This window comes from Electrophorus electricus, chromosome 2 (assembly GCF_013358815.1).
Source record: "Electrophorus electricus isolate fEleEle1 chromosome 2, fEleEle1.pri, whole genome shotgun sequence".
NCBI lineage: Eukaryota > Metazoa > Chordata > Actinopteri > Gymnotiformes > Gymnotidae > Electrophorus > Electrophorus electricus.
The window spans coordinates 18,757,396-18,782,125 of record NC_049536.1 but is presented as its reverse complement, the minus strand read 5'-3'; the positions used below and the strand labels follow the sequence as shown (position 1 = coordinate 18,782,125).

General features: G+C 44.9%; 1 protein-coding gene across 2 annotated transcripts in view; it reads left to right on the top strand.

Moving 5' to 3' along the window:
• Nucleotides 1-24,730, top strand: part of trappc9 (trafficking protein particle complex 9) — a 201,596-nt gene that overhangs the window by 129,674 nt on the left and 47,192 nt on the right. For both annotated transcript variants that reach the window (XM_035521889.1, XM_035521888.1), the window contains 2 exons: nt 7,485-7,638; nt 13,476-13,566. In XM_035521889.1, the coding sequence (XP_035377782.1) occupies nt 7,485-7,638; nt 13,476-13,566 (245 nt within the window). The remainder of the gene's footprint in view (nt 1-7,484; nt 7,639-13,475; nt 13,567-24,730) is intronic.

Below are 24,730 nucleotides of genomic sequence, written 5' to 3'. Positions count from 1 at the left end.
TTTCTCAGGAGAGCAGACCTAGATTAAAGATTAAATTCATCTGTCTTCATTAATGGGCGGTACAGTATTTTAACAGTGTGTATGTAAACCTATGCATTATATGGAATGCACACACTCTGACACACATACACAAAAATTGTGTACATATCAACAACATATTCAGTATGAAATCTATTTTAGCTGCCAGAATCTAGAAGTTTAGTGTTATTACTGGATGTGTATGCTCAGTGTCGCCAGCTGCGTTTCCCATCATGGTGTCCTCTCTCACGTCAGCCTGAGGGGCTCGGCCCTCCACTTCTAAATGGAGGGGTGTGGTCTTTCTCATGTGCTTCTATATGTTTGACATTGAATGAGAATGTGCCCCCACCCCATAGTGACCCCAGATCAGTTCTCCTCAGGATGGTCTGCTGTTCCAGGCTGTGCACGTTCCATGGGGTCAAGATCGGCCTTTGCTTAGCGTCCCTGGTAGAAAATGGGGTCAGTGTTTTGTTTTATTTTGTTACAAGGTTCTGCACCAAATACCATTATTCTTCTGTTGTGTTGTACTGTTCCAGGGTACAGGATAAGGAGGATGGATGGATGTTTGTTTCATCATTTCGTGAGCTGGAATTTGTCTCTCAGATTGTGTTGTGTGCTGAAGCGCGGGAGATGGTATCAGTGGTGAGAGTAGTAATCTGGTTTCCAGCACTCTTTTCAGGGTGCAGTTTGCATTGCTACTTTTAACGCTGGAAGTGTTGGTGCAAGAACAGACATAGAGCCTGATGTCACTGATGCTCAAAGCAACAACAGACACCCTCACCCCTCATACTGAGAAAGAGCCTGACATCACTGACACTCAACAGACACCCTCACTCCTCATACTGAGAAAGAGCCTGACATCACTGACACTCAACAACAGACACCCTCACTCTTCATACTGAGAAAGAGCCTGACATCACTGACACTCAACAGACACACTCACTCTTCATACTGAGAAAGAGCCTGACATCACTGACACTCAACAGACACCCTCACTCCTCATACTGAGAAAGAGCCTGACATCACTGACACTCAACAGACACCCTCACTCCTCATACTGAGAAAGAGCCTGACACCACTGACACTCAACAACAGACACCCTCACTCTTCATACTGAGAGTCTGACATCACTGACACTCAACAACAGACACCCTCACTCTTCATACTGAGAAAGAGCCTGACATCACTATTACTCAACAAGGAGACGTTGGGCAGGTGTACATACTGTTCAGTTTTTCTACCTGGAACCCAGTGTGACTGATATTCAGTGACTCGGCCTATAGAGTTCACTTTCTCTATTGGGAACGTCCAGTGCCAGATGGGATATTACACTTCTGGTGGCACTGTTGTGTTCACACAGGACACTGGTATGGATACTCTGTTTTCAGATGTGAGATTTGGTTTATTTCTTTCATGTTCAGATTCCACAACAGATCACATGAGTGTAGACATAAGTGATGGAGGGGGTGGGTTCAGTGTTTGTATATACTGATCAGCCAAAATATTAAAACCACCTGTGTAGGTCTCCAAACAGTTCTAACCCATCGACCCATGGACTCCACAAGGCCACAAGCAGATCCTTTAAGTCCTGGAATTGTGAGGTTGGGCCATGGATTGGACTTGCTTTTCCCGCACATTCCACGGATGCTCGATCAAATTAAGATCTGGGGAATTTGGAGGCCAATTCAGTACATTAAACTCTTTTGTCATGTTCCTGCCAGCATTTGTGAAATGTTTTTTTGCTGTGTGGCAGGGTGAATTATCCTGCTGACGGAGTCCACTGCCATTAGGTAATAACATTGCCATGAACAGGTGTACTAGCAACAATCTGCAACAGTGTTTAGATGAGTGGTACGTGGTACAGTAACATGCAAATGAATGCCAGGACCCAAGGTTCCCAAAGAGGATATTTCCCAGAGCATCACACCACCTCCGCCGGGTTTCCTTCCTCCCATAGTGCATCCTGGTGCCATCTCTTCTCCAGGTCAGCGGCGCACATGCACCTGGCCTTCCACGTTATGTAAAAGAAAACCTGATTCAACCCACTGGTACTAACCACATATTGGGATCAATCCAATCTTTGAGATGTTCTGACAAGGTCATCTTAACATCACAGTTTGGCCAAAACAAAAAACAAAACAAAGTTGCTCATATCCTTACGCTTGCCCACTTCTCATACAACATCAACTTCAAGAACCAACTGTTCACTTTCTGTTTAATATATCTCACACTTTGACAGGTGTGACTGTATCAAGATAATGTGTGTTATTCACTCATCAGTGGTTTTAATGTTGTGGCTTATCTGGGCTGTCATGGGCCAGGAGCTCATGGTGGAAGCTTCCATGGCTTGTTCAACCATGTGCATGCAACCTACCAGAGCCAAAATGAGGCAGCTAAATGCAATATACAGGGCGACTGTCAGAGAAAGGCTGGAAGACGATGACTTTGCACTGGCTTTGCGCTGGCTTTGATTATGAGAAGGGAGATAAACATAGAGGCAACTAGTGTGGTAGGAGAAGGAAAGCGATTGTAGGTCTGTGTATGTGGACAGAACAAGGTTGACATCAGTGAGAGAACTGAGGCTCCATCAAGGAAAGGGGAGGTGCTCGGATGAATCGGTATAGGGGCCTGGAATTGAACAGACCTCACTGTGGAGTCGTTCAGATCAATCGGCTGAAGTCCAGTGACGGGTTATGTACCACAGTACAGAGGACATCAATACCTCTCCTACCTCTGAGGAGAATTCCAGCACAGCTATGCTGGAAGGTGAAAGGGAGGGAACTGGCATTAGCCAGAGAAATAGTGGAGAACAGGGGAGGTTGAAACAGTTGGTAACAGAAAAAAAGAACTGGACAAAGAGTAAAGGTTAGATGGCCAAGTGCAGCAGACACGGTGTTTCAGTGTGTTAAGGACAATTTGAAAGTTATAGCGGCCAGCTTGAAGGGATCAGAGGAGAGTAACCTGAACAGCTTTGGTTAGGTTATTTTTGAATATAGAATGGCAAGGTTTGGTATTTTGCAGGAGAAGGAAAAGAGACGAGGCACAACAAGATGGCAAGCAGAGAGAGACTCATTCAGGAGTTAAGGTCCCTTAGAAAGCAGTGAAGGTGAGTAGGTGAGGAGGAGAGGGTATTTATACATCTCAGAAAAGCTAGGCTGGTGGCATTGAAGAAAGCAGAGGTCTTGAGAAAAAGGAGCAAAACGAAGGAGTGTTGCTAGGGCAGCTTTCTGGAGGGATCCATTTCAGTTTGTGAAGACCTTATCTAGTAAGGAGAAATCTGGGAGGATGAAAGTGTGAAAGGACTCAGAGGAGCATTTCAGTAGCGTGTGTTCCGATAGGGACAAGGCAGCGGAGCTGGAGTTGTCAGCAGCTATTCTACCAGGGAGCGTTAGAGTGGCAAATGAATGTCAACCTACCTAAGTGGAGTGAGGTACCAGACATGTACCAGGTCCTAATGGCTTCTGTGTTTGGGGTGTAAAAACACACCTGATGTTTTTGAAGTTGTTATGGAAGATGATGGTTGTAGTGTGAGGGACGGGGATTATCCCAAAAGAGCGTGAAAGAGCAGGAATTACTCTTACACCAAAGGAGAAGGATGCTGTGGGTATTTGGGTTCTTCAAGGTACTGGATAGGATTACTAGACTGGTTAAGGCTTATTTTGAAGAGATTCAGTTTTGTTTTAATATAGGAGTGTACGTCACATGCTGGTAGGGGCTGGAAATGGGTATATTGGCAGGACAATTAGCGTTTATAGTGGTGCTGATGGAGGTGATTAATAGGGCTCCTAAGAGGGTTGTAGGAGGGGAGAGGCTGCAAGATGGTACCCAGCTCTCTCGACTAGATAAATGATAATCCTAGGTGGGCAAGGATGAAGGTTAAACTTTGTGTAGCTGTTTCTCAATTGTGAAAGGAAAACTTGTGCAGGAAAGTTTTCTGATAGAGGGAGAATTGATAAGTTCTATAGGGGAGAAACTAGTTAAGAGGTTAGACAGATGGTATAGTGCAGCATTAAATAAAAAGCCAAATAAAGAGGCATGGGGCTGAAGGAGATGGTGAATGCTATTAACAGCACTGATGCCTCGTTTTTGGTAAACTGAAACTATGGTACCTACGGTTTGTCCTGCTGCCTCGTATTAGATGGCCACGGTTTATGAGGTTGGGATTACGGAAGTAGAGAGATTGTGAAGGCTATGAGGACGTGACTAGGGGTGCTGTGGTGTTTAAGTAGCGTGGCATGGTGTGGGGGAGCATTTAGTAAGGCCACATCGGCAGAGAGAAGGTGAAGGATTACTAGTTTTTTTCATGGACAGCAAGAGAGAGCAAGCTGCACAACAGTAGCGTTGCAGGGAAAACGGGGCCAATGGCTTAGTTGGGAAAATTTAGAGAAGCGGAAAATCACCTGGAGAGAGGATGGATGTGAGACAGGTTAAATGGATCTGAATTAAATTTTTACTCACGATATCCTTCCGACTCTGCAAACCCTCCTACAGCGGGGAGGTGAAGATCCAAGTTGTGAACTGTGTGTGCGGGTCGGGGCGCTGAAAGCACATTCTGTCGGCATGTAAGGTTAGTTTGGTCTTACACGTGCAGGCATAGTCAGGTGCTTAGGTCCTTAGCAAGTATATTGGATAATAAGCGCATAGAGGTTAACTCATGGCCCATTTAGTGTCTATACTATAGAGCTAGGTGTGTGTGTGTGAGGGGCAGTGTACTGGTGAACAAGTGCAGGCTGTAAATATCGGTAAACATGTTGATGAATGAGATTGGAAATTTGTAGCGGATGTAGGTAGAAAATTATAGGTCCCACTATGTATTGATTTAACTACACTGAGGCCTGATAGGGTGGTGTAGTCTGAAAGTAAAGTCTGAAAGCTTGTGTTTTATAGAGCTAATAATTCCATTTGAGGATGCAGTTGATGAAGCTTTCAAGAGGAGGTGTTTAAGGCTTGTAAAGAGAAGCGCTAGGGAATTTGTAGCTAGGTCTCCAACAGCCTTGTTTGTGGAATTTGGTTTAGGCTCTAAGCTAAGCGTAGCTGTGAGCTACCTGCAGTAACTGAAAGAGCTGGTCAGATTGGATCTGCCATGTTGGGGAATGCTTGATGGCATGGCTGATGAAATCCATATGGAACTGGAGACACTAAGTACACATGAACGGGGACAGTGCGGCTGGCTATGGTCTTAGTCACTAGTGGAAGGCCTATAAGGACTTCTAGGTTTTGGAAGTGGTTGGCTGCATAGTGGCTGTGCAGTAAATATAAAGAGGTCAATTGTTAGAACCTTCTGTAATTATTGTGGGCTTAATTCAAGGAAACACAGTTGAAGGGAGGTGCCTACCTGATGACCCCTCTGAAGAGTGTGTGAGGTGGTGAGTTCTTAGAGGCTTATGAAGTAAGTGGGCTAGCTTCTATGCTTAATACTAATGGTTTGGGACAGGATTTTTCATGTCATCCTATATATAATTTTTTATATATATGAGCACTTTGCTTGCACAGCTGTCCAAGATCCTCTGTCCACATCCTCCGGGTTCTTCACGTGTACTTCACTGCAGCTTTGACTATCTGTGCTCTTGGGTTTTTTTTTGTTTGTTTGTTTTTTGGGGTTTTTGTTTTTTTGGAAGTAGAACTCATAACTGGCTGGTGCCACTGAGGATAGCATTGCCAACAAAGCAACCAGAATCACTCTGCTCTCTCAACCCTCTAGTTGGACTCTGTGAGAGCACTGATCCAGGATCAGTTAACATGACTGCTTTTCAACTTCTGTAATCTTTTGAGCAGAACCTTCTAGAGACCTCTCGGTAATCCCACTGGGTCATGGCTGACCCACGCTCGGCTTTGCCGTTGCTCGTCTTGTTGAGGGGCCGGTGGTGTCCTCTTAGCTTGCATGCTTCGCCAGCAGAAATGCAGAATGCTACTGATTATTGGAGCTGTTTGAATGGCGCAGTGCCGAACCCCTCGGGCTGGCACGTCTATAGATAGCTCAGGCAACATTGCTTTCCCTGTCACACAGGGACAAGTTGCTCCCTGTGGCTACTTCTGACACACACACACACACACACACACACACACACACACACACACACACACACACACTGACTGTTGGGAAAGATGAGGCTGCAGAGAAAGAAAAGGAATGGTGGAGACAAGAGGCCTGCTGTGCAAACACACCGCAGGGTGTGTGAGCAGAGAGAAAGACCGCCTGAGGGTGTGTGTGCGCGTGTGTGTGTGTGCGTGTGTGTGCGTGCATACACAGGCATGCATGCGTGTGAGAGAGTGAGAGTAGGAAGGAGATAAATGTGTCAACATCAGAAGATGCTCGGCAGAGTCGTCTTCACGTTAATGGTGGGACGGAGGGTGGGTGTAGGTGTGTGTGTAGACTGATGGATGTCCAGAAAGTTTCATTCATGGTTTACTTTTCCTGATCACCCATTATATTTCCGGTACCAGCACAACACTCACTGGTCCTGCATCAAGCATGCATAATACATAGTTTATTAACTCACTAATGTAATACTAGTATCACAGAAATGCTAATAACCACTGAAACCAGTCACTGATAGTTTTATTGTGCGCTGAGAGCCATGTTCTAAAGGAGTGTTATGATGGGGATTTGATGAATTAAAGAACTAATACTATCCAGTTTTCCAGAGCCAGGATTCACTATTGCTGTTTGAACCTGTTGCTGCATATACTGTATAACAATATGTAGCTATATTATCACCCTATTATAAAAATGTGATATGGAGTGATGCTGCAGTGATAAACTAGTCCCAAATGGAATTATCAATCTATTTTTGTTTCCAATATTGTAATATTTATTGCAAAAACCTAAAACCTCTGAGTGTGAGTTTTCCAAAGTTGTTCTACCCTAATTTGCAGGTCTCAGTCATTTTACACGCACATACACGCACAAACACACACACACACACACACACACACACACACTTACATTCCTACCTTTCTTGCCTGCAGCACAGTGCATCAATCTTTCTGCATAGCATTTGTGCTTCACACAGTGCTCCTGTCTCTCCTGTGAGCTTTGTCTGGCTGATGCAGTCAGATCACCCCACACACCCAATCACAGCCCACTCACCCCCCTTACACACCCAACCCATCTCACACCCCCTTCATGTAAGCAGCGGTGGAAATGGCACACACAGTGGGGGTTATTTATTTCAGACTCTTAAAATATTCCCTACAGACACACAAAACAATTCTCAAGCTTCTGTATTGAAGTTTTTTTTTTTATACTTTATGTTCCTAAATGTAGCTATTAAGAGGACCTGATATTGACAGCGTTCTCAAAAAGCACTTTTTGAAAATCACACACTGCATCTTATTTTTCAGCCTTTTTGTCACACACAAAATCTATTGCTTTTTTATTATCTCAGTTTTTCCCTTTCTAATGACATTTAAACCGTGTGTGTGTGTGTGTGTGTGTGTGTGTGTGTGTCTGCGTGCATTCGCAGAATGGCCATCCAGGTGGACAGGTTTGACTTTGAGAGCCTGTCTGTGCCGTCCCATGATGCCGTGCGGCAGGGCAGCGCGTATGAGCAGGAGGAAGAGCGGCAGCAGTTGCAGGGCGGCCTCATCAGCAGAACATTGGACCTGCGCTGGACTATCATATCCTCCCTCTGCACCACCTCTCTCTGCCCCAGGCTCCACACTCTGCACCATGTTCCTTCTTCCCTCCTTAAACATTACTCATGTAACATCCACCGTATGTAACATCCACCGTCTCTTGTTTCTTTCAGTGCTAACCAACTCTATTCAAGCCTGCCCGTCTCTGAAGAGCTTTCTTTAGCTCTGTTTAATTCTGTTCAGCTCCTCATCACCTCTGCGCAAGTCTCTTCATTTCTGCTCCGCTCTGTTTATCTGTGCTTAAGTCTACTCACATCCATCCTCTACTCTCAGATCCTTCACTCCCACTTAACCCAATTAAACAGTTCAGTTCAGCTCTGTTCACGTTCCTGTCTCTGTCACATGCGAGGTCTGAGAACCGGGATTAATTAATGGTGAAATCATTAACGAATGCAGGGGAAATTAAAATTCACCCATCAGTGCAGGACTGTCTTTAGTCCTTTTAGCTTTTTGTTCGTTCGTTTGTTTGTTTGTTTGTTTTTAATGTGTATTAGATGCTTTTAACATCTGCTGCTGTTGCGCACGGATAGCATGGGCGGACGTGTGAAGGTTGCGCGCGTGCATGCATGTGTCTGTGTGCAATCCTCACGTGCATCACTGTGATGGCACCTGCCATGGTGTGCAGACACACTTTCTTCCCAGGGAGTGACTTTTGACCCCTATTCTTGTCAGCTCAACGGCCTCTTTGTTCGGACCATGCTGCATTTGTGGGGTTGAGCCCTGTCTCACGCAGGCACACACGTTTTCGGTCTCTAACCTTGTCTCTGCCTCGTTCTCTTTGACAATTTCTTATGTTTCTCTTCCAGTGTCTCCCACAGAGACTCTCTCTCTCTCTCTCTCTCTCTCTCTCTCTCTCTCTCTCTCTCTCTCTCTCTGTCTCTCCTCATGGCCCCGTAAGCTGTCTCTGTCCCTCCTTGTCTTATCCCCAGGCTCATCGGTCTCCTTGTCAGAGCTGTGTCCCGCAGCTTGCAGGACCGTGTCCCGCAGCGTGTGGGATTGTAACCTGCTGCTCTTCTGTGCTAGGTCGGGCAGGAGAATAAAGTGCTTGTGACTGATTGCTCTATACGCTGATCACAGCTTACCCACTGCTCTAAGAGGGAGGAGGCGTGGTGTGGGATTTTCAGTGTTTGGATGCATAATGTGTGCTGTCAAACGAATGATAAAACTGCACTTGATCCCACAAACATACTGATTCGTGGAATCTAAGAAGAAGGAGGTTTAGTGATGGGAGCATACCCCCCCCACACACTCCCTCCAAGTACTTTTCTTTCTGAATTATTATGTTTACTGGCATGCATGCCAATACGGCCTCTGGGCTCAGTGTTTGAGCCTGTATGACAGTCTCACCTGGTGTGTGTGTCTGTGTGTGTGTGTGCCTGGCCAAAAAAAAAAAGTCACCACCTGGATTTAACTAAACAAATAAGTTAGAGCCTCCCATTGGATAATTACTGCATGGGTGATTATATTTCAGCTGGCAACAAGTTATTTAACCCTAACTGATGCAGTGAGTAGCTTCTCATTTGTTAAACAACCATGTTGAAAGACACATCCTGTGGTCGTGGAAAAGATGTTTATCTGTTTCAGAAGGGTCATATTATTGGCATGCATCAGGCAGAGAAAACATCTAAGCAGATTGCTGAAACTACTAAAATCTGGTGAAGAACAGTCCAACACATTATTAAAAAGTGGAAGGACAGGGGGCAAGCATCATCTTCGAATAAGGAATGTGGTCAGAAAAAAATCTTGAATGATCGTGATCAGCGATCACTTAAACGTGTGGTGAAATTAAATCGTAGAAAAACAACAGTAAAACACAGGGATATGTTTAATAGTGAAAGTAAGAGCATTTCCACACGCACAATTTGAAGAGAACTCAAGGGATTGGGACTAAACAACTGTGTAGCCTTAAGAAAACCACTTGTCAGTGAGGCTAACCGGCAAAAACAGCTACAGTTTGCTAGGGAGCATAAAGATTGGACTCTGGAGCAATGGAAGAAAGTCATGTGGTCTAATGAGTCCAGATTTACCCTGTTCCAGAGTGATGGGCGCATCAGGGTAAGAAGAGAGGCGGCTGAAGTGATGCACCCATCATGCCTAGTGCCCACCGTACAAGCCTGTGGGGGCAGTGCTATGATCTGGGGTTGCTGCAGTTGGTCAGGTCTAGGTTCAGCAACGTTATGTGCCCAGAGTGAGGTCAGCTGACTACCTGAATATACTGAATGACCAGGTTATTCCATCAATGGATTTTTTCTTCCCTGATGGCACGGGCATATTCCAAGATGACAATGCCAGGATTCATCAGGCTCAAATTGAGAAAGAGTGGTTCAGGGAGCATGAGACATCATTTTCACACATGGATTGGCCACTACAAAGTCCAGACCTGAACCGCATTGAGAATCTTTGGGATGTGCTGGAGAAGACTTTGCGCAGTGGTCCAAATCTCCCACCATCAGTACAAGATCTTGGGGGAAAATTAATGCAACTCTGGACAGAAATAAATGTTGTGACATTGCAGAAGCTTGTTGAGTTGATGCCACAGCGAATGCGTGCCGTAATCAAAGCTAAAGGCGGTCCAATGAAATATTAGTGTGAGGGACCTTTTTTTTTTTTTTTTGGCCAGGTTGTGTGTGTGTGTGTGTGTGTGTGTGTGTGTGTGTGTGTGTGTGTGTGTGTGTGTGTGTGTGTGTGTGTGTGTATATGTATGTATGTATGTATGTATGTATGTATGTATGTGTGTATGTGTATATATATATATATATATATATATTTTTTTTTTTTTTTTTTTTTTTTTTTTTTTACATTTTTATTTATTTATTTATTCTGAGTGTTTGAATGTGCTTTTGTGCCAGGGTGGTCTTGCTGTGCAGTGGACAGCTCTGCAGGGTTGGGGGTCCGGGATTGTTGTCTCTGATAGAGTAGCAGTAGTGTGATGTGTTGCCATAGGTGAGCGTTATCAGTGTTTCCTCAAACACAGCTCCCTTCCTACATTTCCTCTGGGGGACTCTACACTAAACAGACGTTCAGGAAATAAGAATGAAGACCTGCCAGTTCCCTGCCAGCATGGGTTTTTTAGTCACATCTGTATTTGCCCTGATTTCCCCGGGGAACGGAGAGCAGAGCGTTTGACTGGCTGTGTGAAGCGTACAGTATGAAAGGGGCGCACACATCTCGCATCTCTGTGGCAGACAAAAAAAAAAGGCAGCCTTGCTTTTACAATCCGTCTCGCCCGGCCGGTCTCCATCGCAGCGTTCTTGTCTGTAGCGCTGCATGAGGTCTCGTCTTGAACCCTGGTGCGGTGAAGGCTTTTCGGTGGGAGCTGCTGATGGAGTAGGGCCCAAGGGTTTGTCCTCCCACTCTCTCAGAGGAACATGCACCCCACCACTAAGCACTACCACCCGTGAACACAGCTACAGCATGTTACATGGCTGAAATGCACTGGAAAGGTGACGACCAGCGGTTGGAACTGCATCCTGTGTGCTGTTCTGAGTCTTCTGGTGTTTGCTGGAGAAAGGCTGAACTTTGATCCCTACAAAACCCAATCAGCCAGCAGAGAAACTTCGTCTTCATATTTATATTCTTGCCCACCCATCTGTGGAATGGTCTGTGCTGGGGGTTAAGGAATTGTGTTGTTTTTGTGTGAACTGCTTGACAGGGAGTGGACAGAGAGGCACGTAACAGCAAAAAAACCCAAAAACAGTTAAAGGAAGCTGAAGGCCTTTCTCTGCACACATCCCAGCACAGAGGTGAGAGAAAGAGGGAGCGAGAGAACTGTGACTCCACCCCATGGGAGAGTGTGTCCAAGTGCCCCCCCCCCTCCCCCCCACACACAAGAGCAAAAGCAGGTTGTGTGATCAGCTGTGCAGCAGCTGATGTGCATGAGAGGGATGGCTAGAGGTCAGGGCATGATATGCGCTCAAGCCTGGGGGTGCGTGGGTGCACGCGTGGGTAGGTGTTTGTGTGCGCCTGCCTGTATGTGCATCTGTTTAGGGATTAAAGCTTTTAGTGTATACTCAGGTCTCAATTGCACATACACTGTCTTTATTCCAGACCATGAAACTCTTCTACTGTCATTCCATGTTGAACTGGTCTCGTTCTGCAATTGGCTGCTGGCCTCTCAATTCAGTGACCATCGGGGGGGTGGGGGGGGATTTCAGACCTGGGCCCACTTTCATTAGTCATAAATGATGAGTCATTTCATTTGTCAACTGTACTGACATTTATGGGGTGATTTTCATGGTCCAGGTGCCACACCGAACACTGGCAGTAGCCACAGAATAACAAATGATAGAAAACCGTGTAATGAAAAAACAATTTTCTCCCCAAAAAGGTCTCAGCGCCCGAGTCAGAGGATGTCCAAGTCTTGAGAGCGTTTCACTGTGCACACGTGGCGGCACGTCTGCTGGCTTGTGCACCCAGCGCGAGCAGTGAGAGGATGTTAAACGATCCTGCGGCCACTGCTCCGTGCAGGGAGAGAGCTCGAGCTTGACGCGTGGAGATGGACGCTCGCTCTGCTCCTGCCACTATGCTCCCGGTCGGTACGGTCGGTCGGAGAGAGAGAGAGCGGGAGAGACTGCGACGGCGAATGTGTGGGTTTTGTTTCTTTTTCGCTCAGCTCCGCGTGGTATAGCTGAAGAAGTGCTTGTTGCGAGTTAATTTATGTTTAATTTCACACTTACCAGCTAGTGACTGTTGTTTACAGAAAGGGAGTTAAACGTGTGCTGGGATGCGAAGAGCCTGTTCCTGCAGAGTTCAGGTTCTGCTTCCGGTTCTGGTGGGTTAAGACCGGCCAGCTAATATGCTAGGCCCGCACAGCTGAGCAGGCACGTAATGAGAACTGTAATTACGCGCGCTTAGCCTGGATCATGTGCGTCTGTAGGCAGTACTGGTTTATCTTTTTAACACAGTCAGTGTTGCTAATGCAATACACCCTGTAGGGCTGAAGGAAGTTTGCGTAGGCCATTTGAATTGAAATGGATTTCTATGCGTTTTCTGTTCCTACCCGGTGGTTGCATGGGATCTGATCTTCAGCTAAGATATAAGTAGAGACGATGTTATTCAACAGACTCGACAAGTATGATTTTACAGTGTGAGATCACATGATAATTGAGGAGCTGTCAATGCAGATCTTCAGAAATGCAGGAGGGAGAGGTTCTGATGGGTGTGTCGAGCTGGGTGCAGATGAGTTCTGTTGAATTAATTGAACCAGCTGGAATTCAGTAGAACTGTTTTGAGTCAGTTTGTGGTTGATTTGGTCATCTTGACTTTTGGATTGGACTGGATTGAATGGAATGGACTTCAGATGCACTGAAGGATTAGGTATCCTGTTCATGCTGGTCTTTTAAGCCCGTCATCCCAGTTCCTACACCTGCTTTATACTAAGGCAGAGCTCTAGCGTCAGGAGACGGTGATCTCTGACACCAGGTCAGTCTGTCATCATGCTGGATGGCATCTGAGATGAAGATATCCAGATGAGGAGATCCTGATGAGGGCTCACACCTGAGTGGCCTCTGTGCTTGGTTACTTTGGGTAGGATCTGCACAGATTAACATGTTTACAACAGACGGCCTAGGATTGTGCGCGCGCGCGCGTGTGTGTGTGTGTGTGTGTGTGTGTGTGTGTGTGTGTGTGTGTACGTGCTTTCCTCTATGAATACTGGTTTCCACTCTTTCTTGTCCTCTCACTCGCATGCTCAGTCCCCCCACTGGATGATTTTCCCACATCCATCTGCTAAACTGGATTTTAATCAGGTCAGTTGCTTTGCACTAGAGTCTTGAACACTGTGTTTTCTGAAGTGCTGTGACCCTTAACCCCGTATGCACCCCTCTCTGAGGCGTCAGGGTGAGGCCAGCGTAGAGGGTGTGCTCACTCAGCTGGTCCTGGAACACCTGCAGCTTGCACCTCTACAGTGGGGTGAGTGAAATACACTGCACTACATACTACACTACTACATACTACCCTACCGTACTACACTACTACCTACTACGCTACCGTACTACACTACTACCTACTACCCTACCATACTACACTACTACATACTACCCTACCGTACTACACTACTACCTACTACCCTACCATATACTACCCTATAATACACTACTACCTACTACCCTACCGTACTACACTACTACATACTACCCTACCATATACTACCCTATAATACACTACTACCTACTACCCTACCGTACTACACTACTACATACTACCCTACCATATACTACCCTATAATACACTACTACCTACTACCCTATCATACTACACTACTACATACTACCCTACCATACTACACTACTACCTACTACCCTACCATATACTACCCTATAATACACTACTACCTACTACCCTATCATACTACACTACTACATACTACCCTACCATACTACACTACTACCTACTACCCTACCATATACTACCCTATAATACACTACTACCTACTACCCTACCGTACTACACTACTACATACTACCCTACCATACTGCACTACTACCTACTACCCTACCATATACTACCCTATAATACACTACTACCTACTACCCTACCATACTACACTATCTTTACAGTGGGATGAGTGAACTACACTGCACTACATACTACCCTATCATACTACACTACATATTACCCTACTACATACTACACTACATATTACCCTACTACATACTACACTACATATTACCCTACTACATACTACCCTACTACACATTACCCTACCGTACTACACTACTACCTATTACCCTACCATACTACCCTACTACATACTACACTATCTTTACAGTGGTATGAGTGAACTACATACTACCCTATCATACTACACTACTACATATTAAACTACCATACTACACTACCTTTACAGTGGGATTAGTGCCCTCAGCCAAATGACACTGCAGAATATTACAGCGTATTGCACTACTACATACATCACTTTTACATACTACACTACACTGCTGTAGTACTGCATGCTACACTAGCATACTATGGTACTATCATACTACTTTGACATACTGGAATAATACACTACTATACACTGATTTACTACGGACTCCACTACTACATACCTCTGTTCACAGTTCTACATTATACACTAATTTATGGCTATAAGTATACTATAAATTATAAAGCGTTAACTTTATAGTATGTAAAAAGTTAAAACTACAATACTTATCTGTAAATTATACTGCTGTAAAACATTTTAGAATATGTTTACAAACCATGCTACTCAATTATAAACTACTCTTTGCTACACATGACATGACTCCACAGTAATCTACTTTGCACCTATCCTGCCGTGTTCTGGCTGGTCAGGAACGTTCTCCGAATTTCACCTCTATAAACTGCACGGCCGTGCTGTGCTACTCACCCCCACGAAGGGTTGTATGCAGCCACTTCCGGATGAACTAATGAACGGCCTGCTCTGTCAAGGGAACAGTTCCAGTAGTGCTGGCTGTGGAAAGGACTCGCAGTGTGGCTTGTTTAACTGCATTGCGAGCCGAGTGGTGTATTCCCGGAATGACGGAGCCGGCTGTTACTGTAATGATCCTAAAGGGGCAATGCTGGCCTTTTGCTGGAGAAAATGGCAAACCAATGCGGTGCTATGTTCTCAGGTGAGTGGGAAGACAGCCTGTGTGCTGCTAACATTCCTGGCCTGTGTGTTTCCAGCGGTGGCGTGACGTCATAAGAGTGTGTGTTGTCTGGATCTCTGAAGGTTGCATTTAATGAAATCAAAGTGACAATTCAGCAAACCTTCTGCTCTCTCTCGCGCTCTCTCTCTCTCTCTCACACACACACTCATGCTCTCTTCTTCTCACCTGCACCCTCATCCTCACTCCTCCCTCTCTGTCTCTTTTTCTCTCTAGCTTTCATTCTTTGATCTAAGGATCAAAGCCCAAACACATTTCTAAATTTACCCATAACCACCCTCCCACCTGCACACTGTGTTCTGGCCAGTAGCAGCATCATCTTGCTGCAATCGTGACCTTTTACCCTGCCATGCAGTATTTTGGGTGGTCAGGAATTTCTCTGGATCCTGACGTATCCAGAGACAGGACAACAGGATTCCTGCAGGATCATTCCAACCTCAGGCTCGTTCAAACCTCATGTTTATCATCTGATGTACAGCTGCACCTTTGTTGCCAGGGTTGTGGTCTGTTTTTCTCTTACTTCATAGTTCATAGTTGCATCATAGAGACGTGGTGCCCATAGTTATTGCTCATGGGTATTCACTCTCTTCTGACAGTTAGATCTTACACTCATATGCTTAGCCATGTCTTACGTACACACACAAACACACACACACAAAACCTTTAGGTTCTGTTTCATAGCCAGGCTTTTTGCTGTGTTGAAGTTGTTCTGCCCTGCGCGTTCAGACCAGTTTCCTACGGGGGGGGTTTCAGAGAGACCTGGGCGCACACTGATGACACCATACATATGATTTTTATGATTTACAGACAGCAGGACTGGCTCATGAATGAGGCAAAGTGGGGAACAACTTTAATGTAAAATACGGCTTGTTGTGAGCCCAGTAACAGTCTTAAAAATCTGACTTCCTTTTAAATTTACCTTAATCATTAGATTAAAGTCTCAAATTTGCAGCATAATGGAAGTATCTTCTGTCTGTCTATCTCTCACTTATTCTCTCCAAATATGGTTTTCTTCAAAGAAGTAAATGATTTTATCAGCAGTTCTTCACAGCTGGGGAAGGGAGGGGTGTTAAAGGGATACTTCACATAAGCATGCTGATGTGGCCAACAGTAAATGAAAGTTAAATATTTCCATTATGCTAATTGGCTTTCATTCATAAATAGCGATTTTCATAACATTGGATGAACATTTCTGATTGGACATATAAGTCCAGTAGCCAGGAGGAGAGTACAGGAGAGGTTCATTTAATGACCGCTTGCTGCTAGCCTTTAATGATTTCATTGCTGTACTCTAGAGAATGCAAATTTGCCACTTCCTGAAGGGAGGAAGCATTTCTGCTTTTTTTTTTTCCCTGAATAGTTGCATTAACACATTGTTAGAATTAGATTAACTAAGCATGAGGTGCTTTAGAGCTTTTAGCCAGCCTGTTTGTACACAGCTATGAGAAATGATTCCTCTTTCCTATGTCTTGCCAGTTCTGGGAAATGAGCTTTACATACTTGTGCTGAGAGAGAGCGAGAATAAGTGTAGTAGTGAAAAAGTTAGAGGGGAAGAGAGAGAAAAACGAATGAGATAATGGGAGTGTGTGTTTGTCAGCATGAGTGTGTGTTTTTGTCTGTGTGTGGGTGTAGGTGTGTGCGTCAGGATCAGAAATGCTTCACTGTCCACTTAATTTACATAAAGTGGATTTTTCTTTGGCACTAGCATATAAAACACACCACACAATTAGACCGTGGAAGAATATATGTAAAATTAGTCAGTGTGACTAATAAGATTGAATTAAACCCTACTATAAATCTGGAGCAGCACCGACATAGATTTACTCTTTCTATGTGCAAAGCCTACAATATACCACATGCCAAACAATACAGCTTATACTCCACAGTCAGTAAGTACAAGATGGTAAATAATCCCACAGCAGTTGGTTTGAACACTGACTTATGGAGAATAGACACAGCTAATGGAACGTATTCTATATCTGTGTTTTCTAGCCGTGGGAACTTTCGGTCTTCGACCTTCTGATAGGATCTGATAAAGGATGAATAGGGTCATACAATATGAAAAGTCAAAAGCGCTCTAAATGGATACACCATGGTCTAGGTATTCTTACTGGTGTTAAGGTTGATTACCTTCCCGAGAAGAGCCAGGTGTCTGCCTCATGTTTTGTAGATGTAGTCCATATTATCCTGAAAGGTGAGCTTATTATTCATTACTGTTCCCAAATATTTGCAGCATGGGACCTGCTCCTTTGTGTAGATTGCCATGTATGACCTTTGGTCTTCTATACACTGCCCCTTAGTTTTGGTGACATTGAGATCCAGAGAGCAGCCATCAAACCACAAGACAAAACCGTTGAATGTACAGATACTGGGGATGACTGTTTGCATCTTGCTGCCAAGAAATGGGAGCTGCATCACCTGTATACTTGATAAGGGAGAGATCGCTGCTGTTGCAACGCTCCTCATCTGTGCAGATGGAGAACGGCAAAGGACACAAGACAAAGCCCTGAGGTACCCCAGTACTCAGAACAAGGCAGTCAGACAGGACATTTTTAATATAGCCCTGAGGCACCCCAGTATTCAGAACAAGGCAGTCAGACAGGACATTTTAATATTGCTTGGGCTGTTCTCTCAGGAATTGCCTGATCCACACCAGGATACCACTGACATTCAGATTGCACAAGCACTTTAACAGGCTGTACTTTATGAAAGGCTGCAGAAAAATCCATGAAAGGAATCCTGATGTGAACATTTGATTTGTTTGTGTAAGTGGTGGTGATTTTTAAAAAAAAAATGTTCCTGTTAAAACAGTGACATTGTAACCACCACAATTAGCTCTGAAAGAAAACTACATGGGCTCCATAAGATCATTTATTTGAGATTAGAGTCCTTTCTGGAGTGGGTGCTCTATGTTTATGCTGAGCAGGACAAAAGGACTAAAATCATTTTAATGCTTCAGCTGAGCTTTTCCAAACCCAAGGATGCTTGTGGCCATTTTCTAGGCCCGTGGAGCAGAACTTGCACTGAGGAAAGTTTGGAGTAGCTGAGTAAAAACGGAAAAGACTGAAAGCTTTCTGTTAAAGCTTTCGCCATTAAGCCATATGGACCAGTGGCTTTATAAAGATGAGTCACCTCCTTCTCCAGCAAAATCACGGACTGTGGAACCACGCTAAGACAAACAGCCTCGCATTCATTGCTAAAATCATAACATGGATTTAACTTGTTTTAGAAGTTGTGGCATTCAGGACAGTGTAGAGCTGGCTTCTGTTTCTTTCCTATAATTTTATTCAGTCCTTTCTAGGCCTCTTACATTTCCATTTCAGTCCCTCCTCTACCTTATCCTAACCACTCATCTGTTCTTTTCTTTAATCATGTGCCCAATCTATGTAGGTCCCACATTACTGAAGATTGCTCAGCCAAAACGCATCTTTCTTCAATTTCAGGTGATCCTTCAGTTGTTTGTTAGCTCTTGGTTTATTGTTTGCATAGAGTATGATGTGTTTTGTTTTAATTACTGATCCCGCACAGATATAATAGGTAAAATATAATTGAATAGTTCATAATTGTTGTTGCAGTCTTGGTCATTTAAAAATTGGTCATTTCAAAAGATGTCCTCAGCTCTTCCACTGTGTCCCTTGTTCATAATTGAATGGGTTTTGTTTTGTTTTGTTTTAACAGGATTTTTTCTCTTTGCTTTTTGATGGTATCTTGGCAGGAGATGGAAAACATTATGAGCTGACTGTCCTAAAGGTTGACACTTTCTGGCCACATATGCTGCTTTCACTGCATGTGTCTGGATATGTCCCATGTTGATGTAGGGACTGGTCAGTTAAAGAATAATTTCACTTATTGCTTTGCTATAGTGTTCTCTAACAGGGATTTGGGTGTAAGGCTGCAAGGTAACCTTGTTTTCAGATTAATTCTGCTTCACTCTGTGTCTGTACCAATCCTGTAAACACAAATGCCTTTCTTACCCCAGTGGTTTTTCGTTACTTTTTCTGGTCATTGTTCTTGACAGCTCACCCATCCTGCACTGTGGTTGACACAGAGAGAGGCCTGACTGGGAGCAGTGTCCTCTGCTTTCATCTTTCTTAATTGCACTCGTGTGCCATTACGGCATGTTCTGGACTCTTTAGGAACATTATCTACCTTGCCTTTTCCAATTAGGGTCCTTGGAATCCTGCCTTGTCCAATTATGGCACTTGGAATCCTGCCGTTACTGTGATGTCACAATGGCTGTAGCTTGCACACACCCCTAGGCAATCCCATTGTTCTTCTCTGGACAGTGTGTGTTGACAGTCCTGGACAGCAGTGCAGTGTAGCATGGCCTGGTGTAACTCTTTGTTTAGCTCCAGGTCAGTGAAGCCATGAGCTCTCTGAGGTGTCAAATCAGCATCCAAGTTGTGGAAGGACATGTTCTCTTCTACCTAATGAGCTCTCCAGGCATGAGACTGCATTTCTTTAAACATTCAGTGGGTTGGTAACTAAGGTAGGTCATCCTATACTGAGCAAAAGATGTGTGCTGTTTGCTGCTTGCTGCTGCAGGTTGGCTTCTGGTGGACATCTTGAAGTGGCGTGTGCCTGTGAGTGGTGGTGCTGGGTTTGGATGGGCATTTTCTGCAGTCAAATATACTCAGCAAAATTGTGTGTAGTGGCCCCGTAATGAAGAATAACACTAACAAAAATTAATAGGAAATAATATCAGTAAATACAGGGAGGGTAAGATGGTCATGTCTCTCTCTCCCCTTCTCTCTCTCTCTCTCTCTCTCTCTCGCTCTCTCTTTTTCTCATTGCTATTAGTTACTATTTACACTTTGCTTATGCTGATTGCTAGACACAAAAGGTAGGTCATGGCTGAGAAGACCAAAACTGTTTGCTCCTCCTTCAGGAGTGGGACATTTAGAGGTGGACCCATCTGTGGGCTTTACCAGTTATGGGTCTGATGGGGTCAATGTTGGGTAGGGCCAGAGGTGGAGCAGGGCGTGTGTATGTGTGTGTGTGTGTGTGTGTGTGTGTGTGTGTGTTTATGGGAAGGCACAGCGGCGGTTGCGGTGGGGTGGCCTGAGCTGTGGATGGTAGTGGGCGGGGCCAGTGCAGGGGTGTGTATATGGTGAAGGTACAGTAGAAGGAAGGAGTGTAATGGCCTGTGGAGCCTGTGGTATGTGTGAAGCAGTGGGAGAGACTGAGGTGGGTGGTTGAGTTTTGTGTATGTGGGGTCAGTGAGCGTTCAGAGAAGAGGCCAAAAACAGGATGAACTTTAACAATCTCCAAACAGTGCTCATCTTTATAATGGTGTCAGATGATTGACAGAAGCTGATGATTCCAGCCGGTGTTTCCCCGAGTCGAGTTTCAACACCATTAACCCGAGCGCTGAACACAAGCTCTGTAGAAGATCTGACCCTACGGAGGCCTTGTTCAGGAGGCAGGCTCCTTCTGAAATATGCTGAACTTTTCCAGAGCTTTCCGTGACGCCGGAAACCCACGAACGGTTTAATTTTGGGTATTTCTGTGTGAATTTTTTATGAGTGCGAGTGAAAATGACTTATTGGAAAATTACCTGTTGGAGTGTACGGGTTCTTTTCTAATGTAAACTCCATTCATCAAGTTCATTTTCTTGAGGCAGAATATGAGAATGAGAGAGAATGAATGATGGCGGGAGAATGAAAGAGTGAGGAGGGAGGGTGTAGAGAGGGAGGTAATGTGATTTAAATGGAATCGCTGGAAAACTGTCATCCGTACACAGCCGGGAGAAATGGCCTTCATCAGGCACAGACTGTGAGTTTGTAGCTGCTTCAGACACGGACCAGAACAGAAGCCAATCAGAATCACGGATGAGGGATGGAGTGCAGGATGCTTCCATCAAGAGGAGGGAGAGAGATGAGAGGCGCGCTCTCATCCTCTGCAGTATGTAAATGACTGTGTTCAATGCAACTTGTGGCTTTTTGAAACAGTGAGTCTCCTTCCCTCTCTCCCCCCCGCAGTACCATTGGCTCTCTCTCTCTCTCTCTCTCTCTCTCTCTCTCTCTCGTTCTCTCGCTCTCTCTCTGGAGCTAAAGAAACGGTAGCTGGGCCCTCCAGGGAAGAGTGAGTGTGGTCAGCATCCTGTTTCAGAACTTGAGAATCACACTCAGGAGCGGCCTTTACAACCTGTACCTGCCCACCCGCCCACGCAGCACTTATCGATTAGGTCAGGGAGAGGCTGGAAGAATTCAGACTTTTTCCACTAAGGGTCCTGAATGAGAGATGTCGAAACAGCGAGTGATATGCAGAGCAAAGCAGGGCTAGAAACAAAAAGACGAGAGAGAGAGAGAGAGAGAGCACGCGAGCAGTGGTTTCACCCATTAAATCAATAGGCTGCTACCTCAGAGCACATGCAGTAATGGCCAGATCATCCCAATGGATGGAAAGACAAATGTTTGGTGGGAGGAGAGGAAAGAGAAGGTGGATACTGGGCAGTGGGGGAGAGCGAGACTGGGGGTAAGCATAGCAGAGATTTGGGGGGGGGGGGGATCGTCACAGAAAAAGAACAGCAGCATTGAAAAGGCATGCAGCTCTGAGTGTGTCTCTTTTGAGGTGGCATGTTGGTGCCAAGGCAGAGATGGTGTAACGGAGCTCTTTTTTTGTCCTACTCGGGTGTGTACCTGATTCTGAACTGCATCGCTGCGAATCAACAACTGAATCAGTTTTATCAGTTCAAATGAACATCACTCCCGCACAAGTGCCTTTCTCTCCTCGTCAGTAGCCTCCCGTGGCTGTTCCAGTACCCTCCAGGGGCATATTTAACCCCACTCTGCTCGAGAAGTGGCTTCCTCGCCATACTTGACTACTGAAAGTTTGCTTTGGGCGGAAGTGTCAGCTGTGTAAGATAGTGTTACACACATAATGATGTGCAGTGCTTCTCCCAGGGCTGCACCTCGTCATGCTGTCTTATCAGCCATATCTCATAATGCTTTGTATCACTCATCCAGCACTTTCCATGGCTGTTCGTATGTTTTGTTTTTTTCACATTTCATAGCTGTCTGTGCTTGGCCAACATTAAAATCAGACTTTCTAAGGCTAGAAGTGCCTGACTACCACCCTTTAGAGTTTAGCTCCTTGATTAACTGGACCAGGCTGAATATGTGCAAGAGGAAAAGGTAAACGCATCCCATTTTCAGCACTGGAGTTATTCACCTCTGCAGTGATTTTAGCTTTTCAGCACTGGAGCTGTCCATTCCTGTAATAATTTTTAGCTTTTCAGTACTGGAGCTGTCCATTCCTGTAATAATTTTAGCTTTTCAGCACTGGAGCTGTCCATTTTTGCAGTATTTTCAGCATTGTGCTCGTCCATTCTTGCAATATTTTTTTTTTATTTTTTATTTTTTTTACCTTTTCAGTACTGGGACATTGCCCATCTGTGTCCCAGACTTTCAATGATCTGAGCTCCACACTGTCACAACCGTCCTCAGAATTCCACCTAGTGACTCACCTTACAACTTCACTCAAGCTCTCAAGTCCTAGAACTGCATGTGTGCCCCACACAATGTGTCTCTGGACTGGAATGTCGCTTATTCTGATTGGTTGCAGGAGGCTCAGATGGTAATATAACGCTTGAATGACTTCACTGCTGAGTTACGTTATTGGATTGAGTTAGATATTGGCTGCTTGTTGTGGGAAATCTTCTATAGATTCCCCTGAAGGTAAGAGCTTATACCACCTATCTTAGAGGTACACAGAGTAAGTCAAGACTGCCCACTTGTAGAGACTAGGTGATATTTTTAGGAAGTGATGTGGGTTGGTTGTCACCGTGTGGTGATAAAGTACTGCAGGTGAGCAGTGTGAGTGCCCACATACTTCAGCCCTTTCTGTCTCCCTCTCTCTCTCCCTCTCTCTCCCCCTCATCGTGTGTGTGTGTGTGTGTGTGTGTGTGTCCCGTTGACGATGCCAAATTGCATGAATCTGGGTAGTGTCGGGAGCCGCCCATCATCCTGACTGATGGGTGGTGTGGGCGGAGTTGGGGGATAATGTGAGCGGCCTGATTTATCTGCTTGTTGTTCAGCACTGTCACCCAGGTGCTGTCCGTCAGAGGGCATCTCTCACTGGAGCTCCTGCATGCGGAGCCGCTCTGTCTACCTGAGCTCTGATTTAGAGACGCTTCTCCGAGGGTGGGAGGGGATGGACTCGCTGTCTCCTGATGAAGTGAGAAAAGGAATTGGGGAGAGAGCCACTAATGAGGCCCTTTTAACTACCGTGGGTTTCTTAAGCTTTTTCCCCCAAGGTACCCCACAGCAACTTTGTACTTTTGTAAAGTGGTGCCTTAGCAAGCACAGTAGTATCAATTGTTGTGCAATTAGAGCTTTGATTTTGGAGATTAGATGCATGTTTGCGTGTGCGGGGGGGTGGCGTAATTAGGAGAGCCTGTTACTGCTGCGTTCTCACGCAGTGTTGGGGAGAGAGAGAGCAGTGAAAGAGGAAAGCTCACCTAAAGAAAGGAGAAAGAACAGCACAGAGGTGGCCCCTTGGAGAACACGCGATGGCCCAAGCCCTCTGTGGTTTTCATTCACTACATAGTATTCTGCTTTAGGCCCTTGGTGATATTTTATTGAGTCCTTTCCTGAGCTAGTTGGAGAAAGTGTGTGTGCGTGCGTGCGTGCGTGCGTGTGTGTGTGTGTGTGTGTGTGGAAGGTTGTGCATTTGTGGACATGAATGTGTGTAGACTAGTGCTGGGCGATAAAACACTCTCGAAACAGAATCGCAATAAAATTTATGTCGATACGATGATAAGCTTTTGACGTTTTTACTCGATAAGTGCAGATGTAGCAGTCTATCACAGCGGAAATAAACGCGACATGGGCCAGTCAGTCAGTTTTGGGTTGCACATCAAAATACACGCCTGTTTCCTACAGCAAAGCATTGTTTGCACAACCAGCACTGAAGAAAGCTCTGAAAACTTGGAAAAAATGAGTGGAACCAGCGAGTGGCATGAAAGTGAATGTGATCTCACGATATTCTCCGACGCTGATGCTGAAAGCGTTGCCAAAAAAGTTACCACAATATCAGTTATATGGAAGTAGCTGAAAGGCAGTGAAGCAGCGGATTCTGATGGCTTTCAAAATATATCATTGGTCTGTGCAAACCAAGACGAGAAAAAACGACAAATCTTTTACAGAGCGACCACATCCACAGTGTGAAATTGCATTGTTAGACCATCCACATTTTAGCTGCGCTTACATTACCAAAACAAAAATAAATCGGGTCGTCTTTTGCAGCCATAACCCCATATGAAAAGCATTTTTAAAAGAAGGTTATAAGCAGTTTGAATGATACAACATGCACACGTAGCATAATGACTGGTGTTTACATTTTTCACTTTTTACACATATCTTTAAAACATATGAGCAATTTAAAACCATATGAGTGCATAATTTATATGACTTTATTTTGTTCAAATAAAGTTTAAGGCA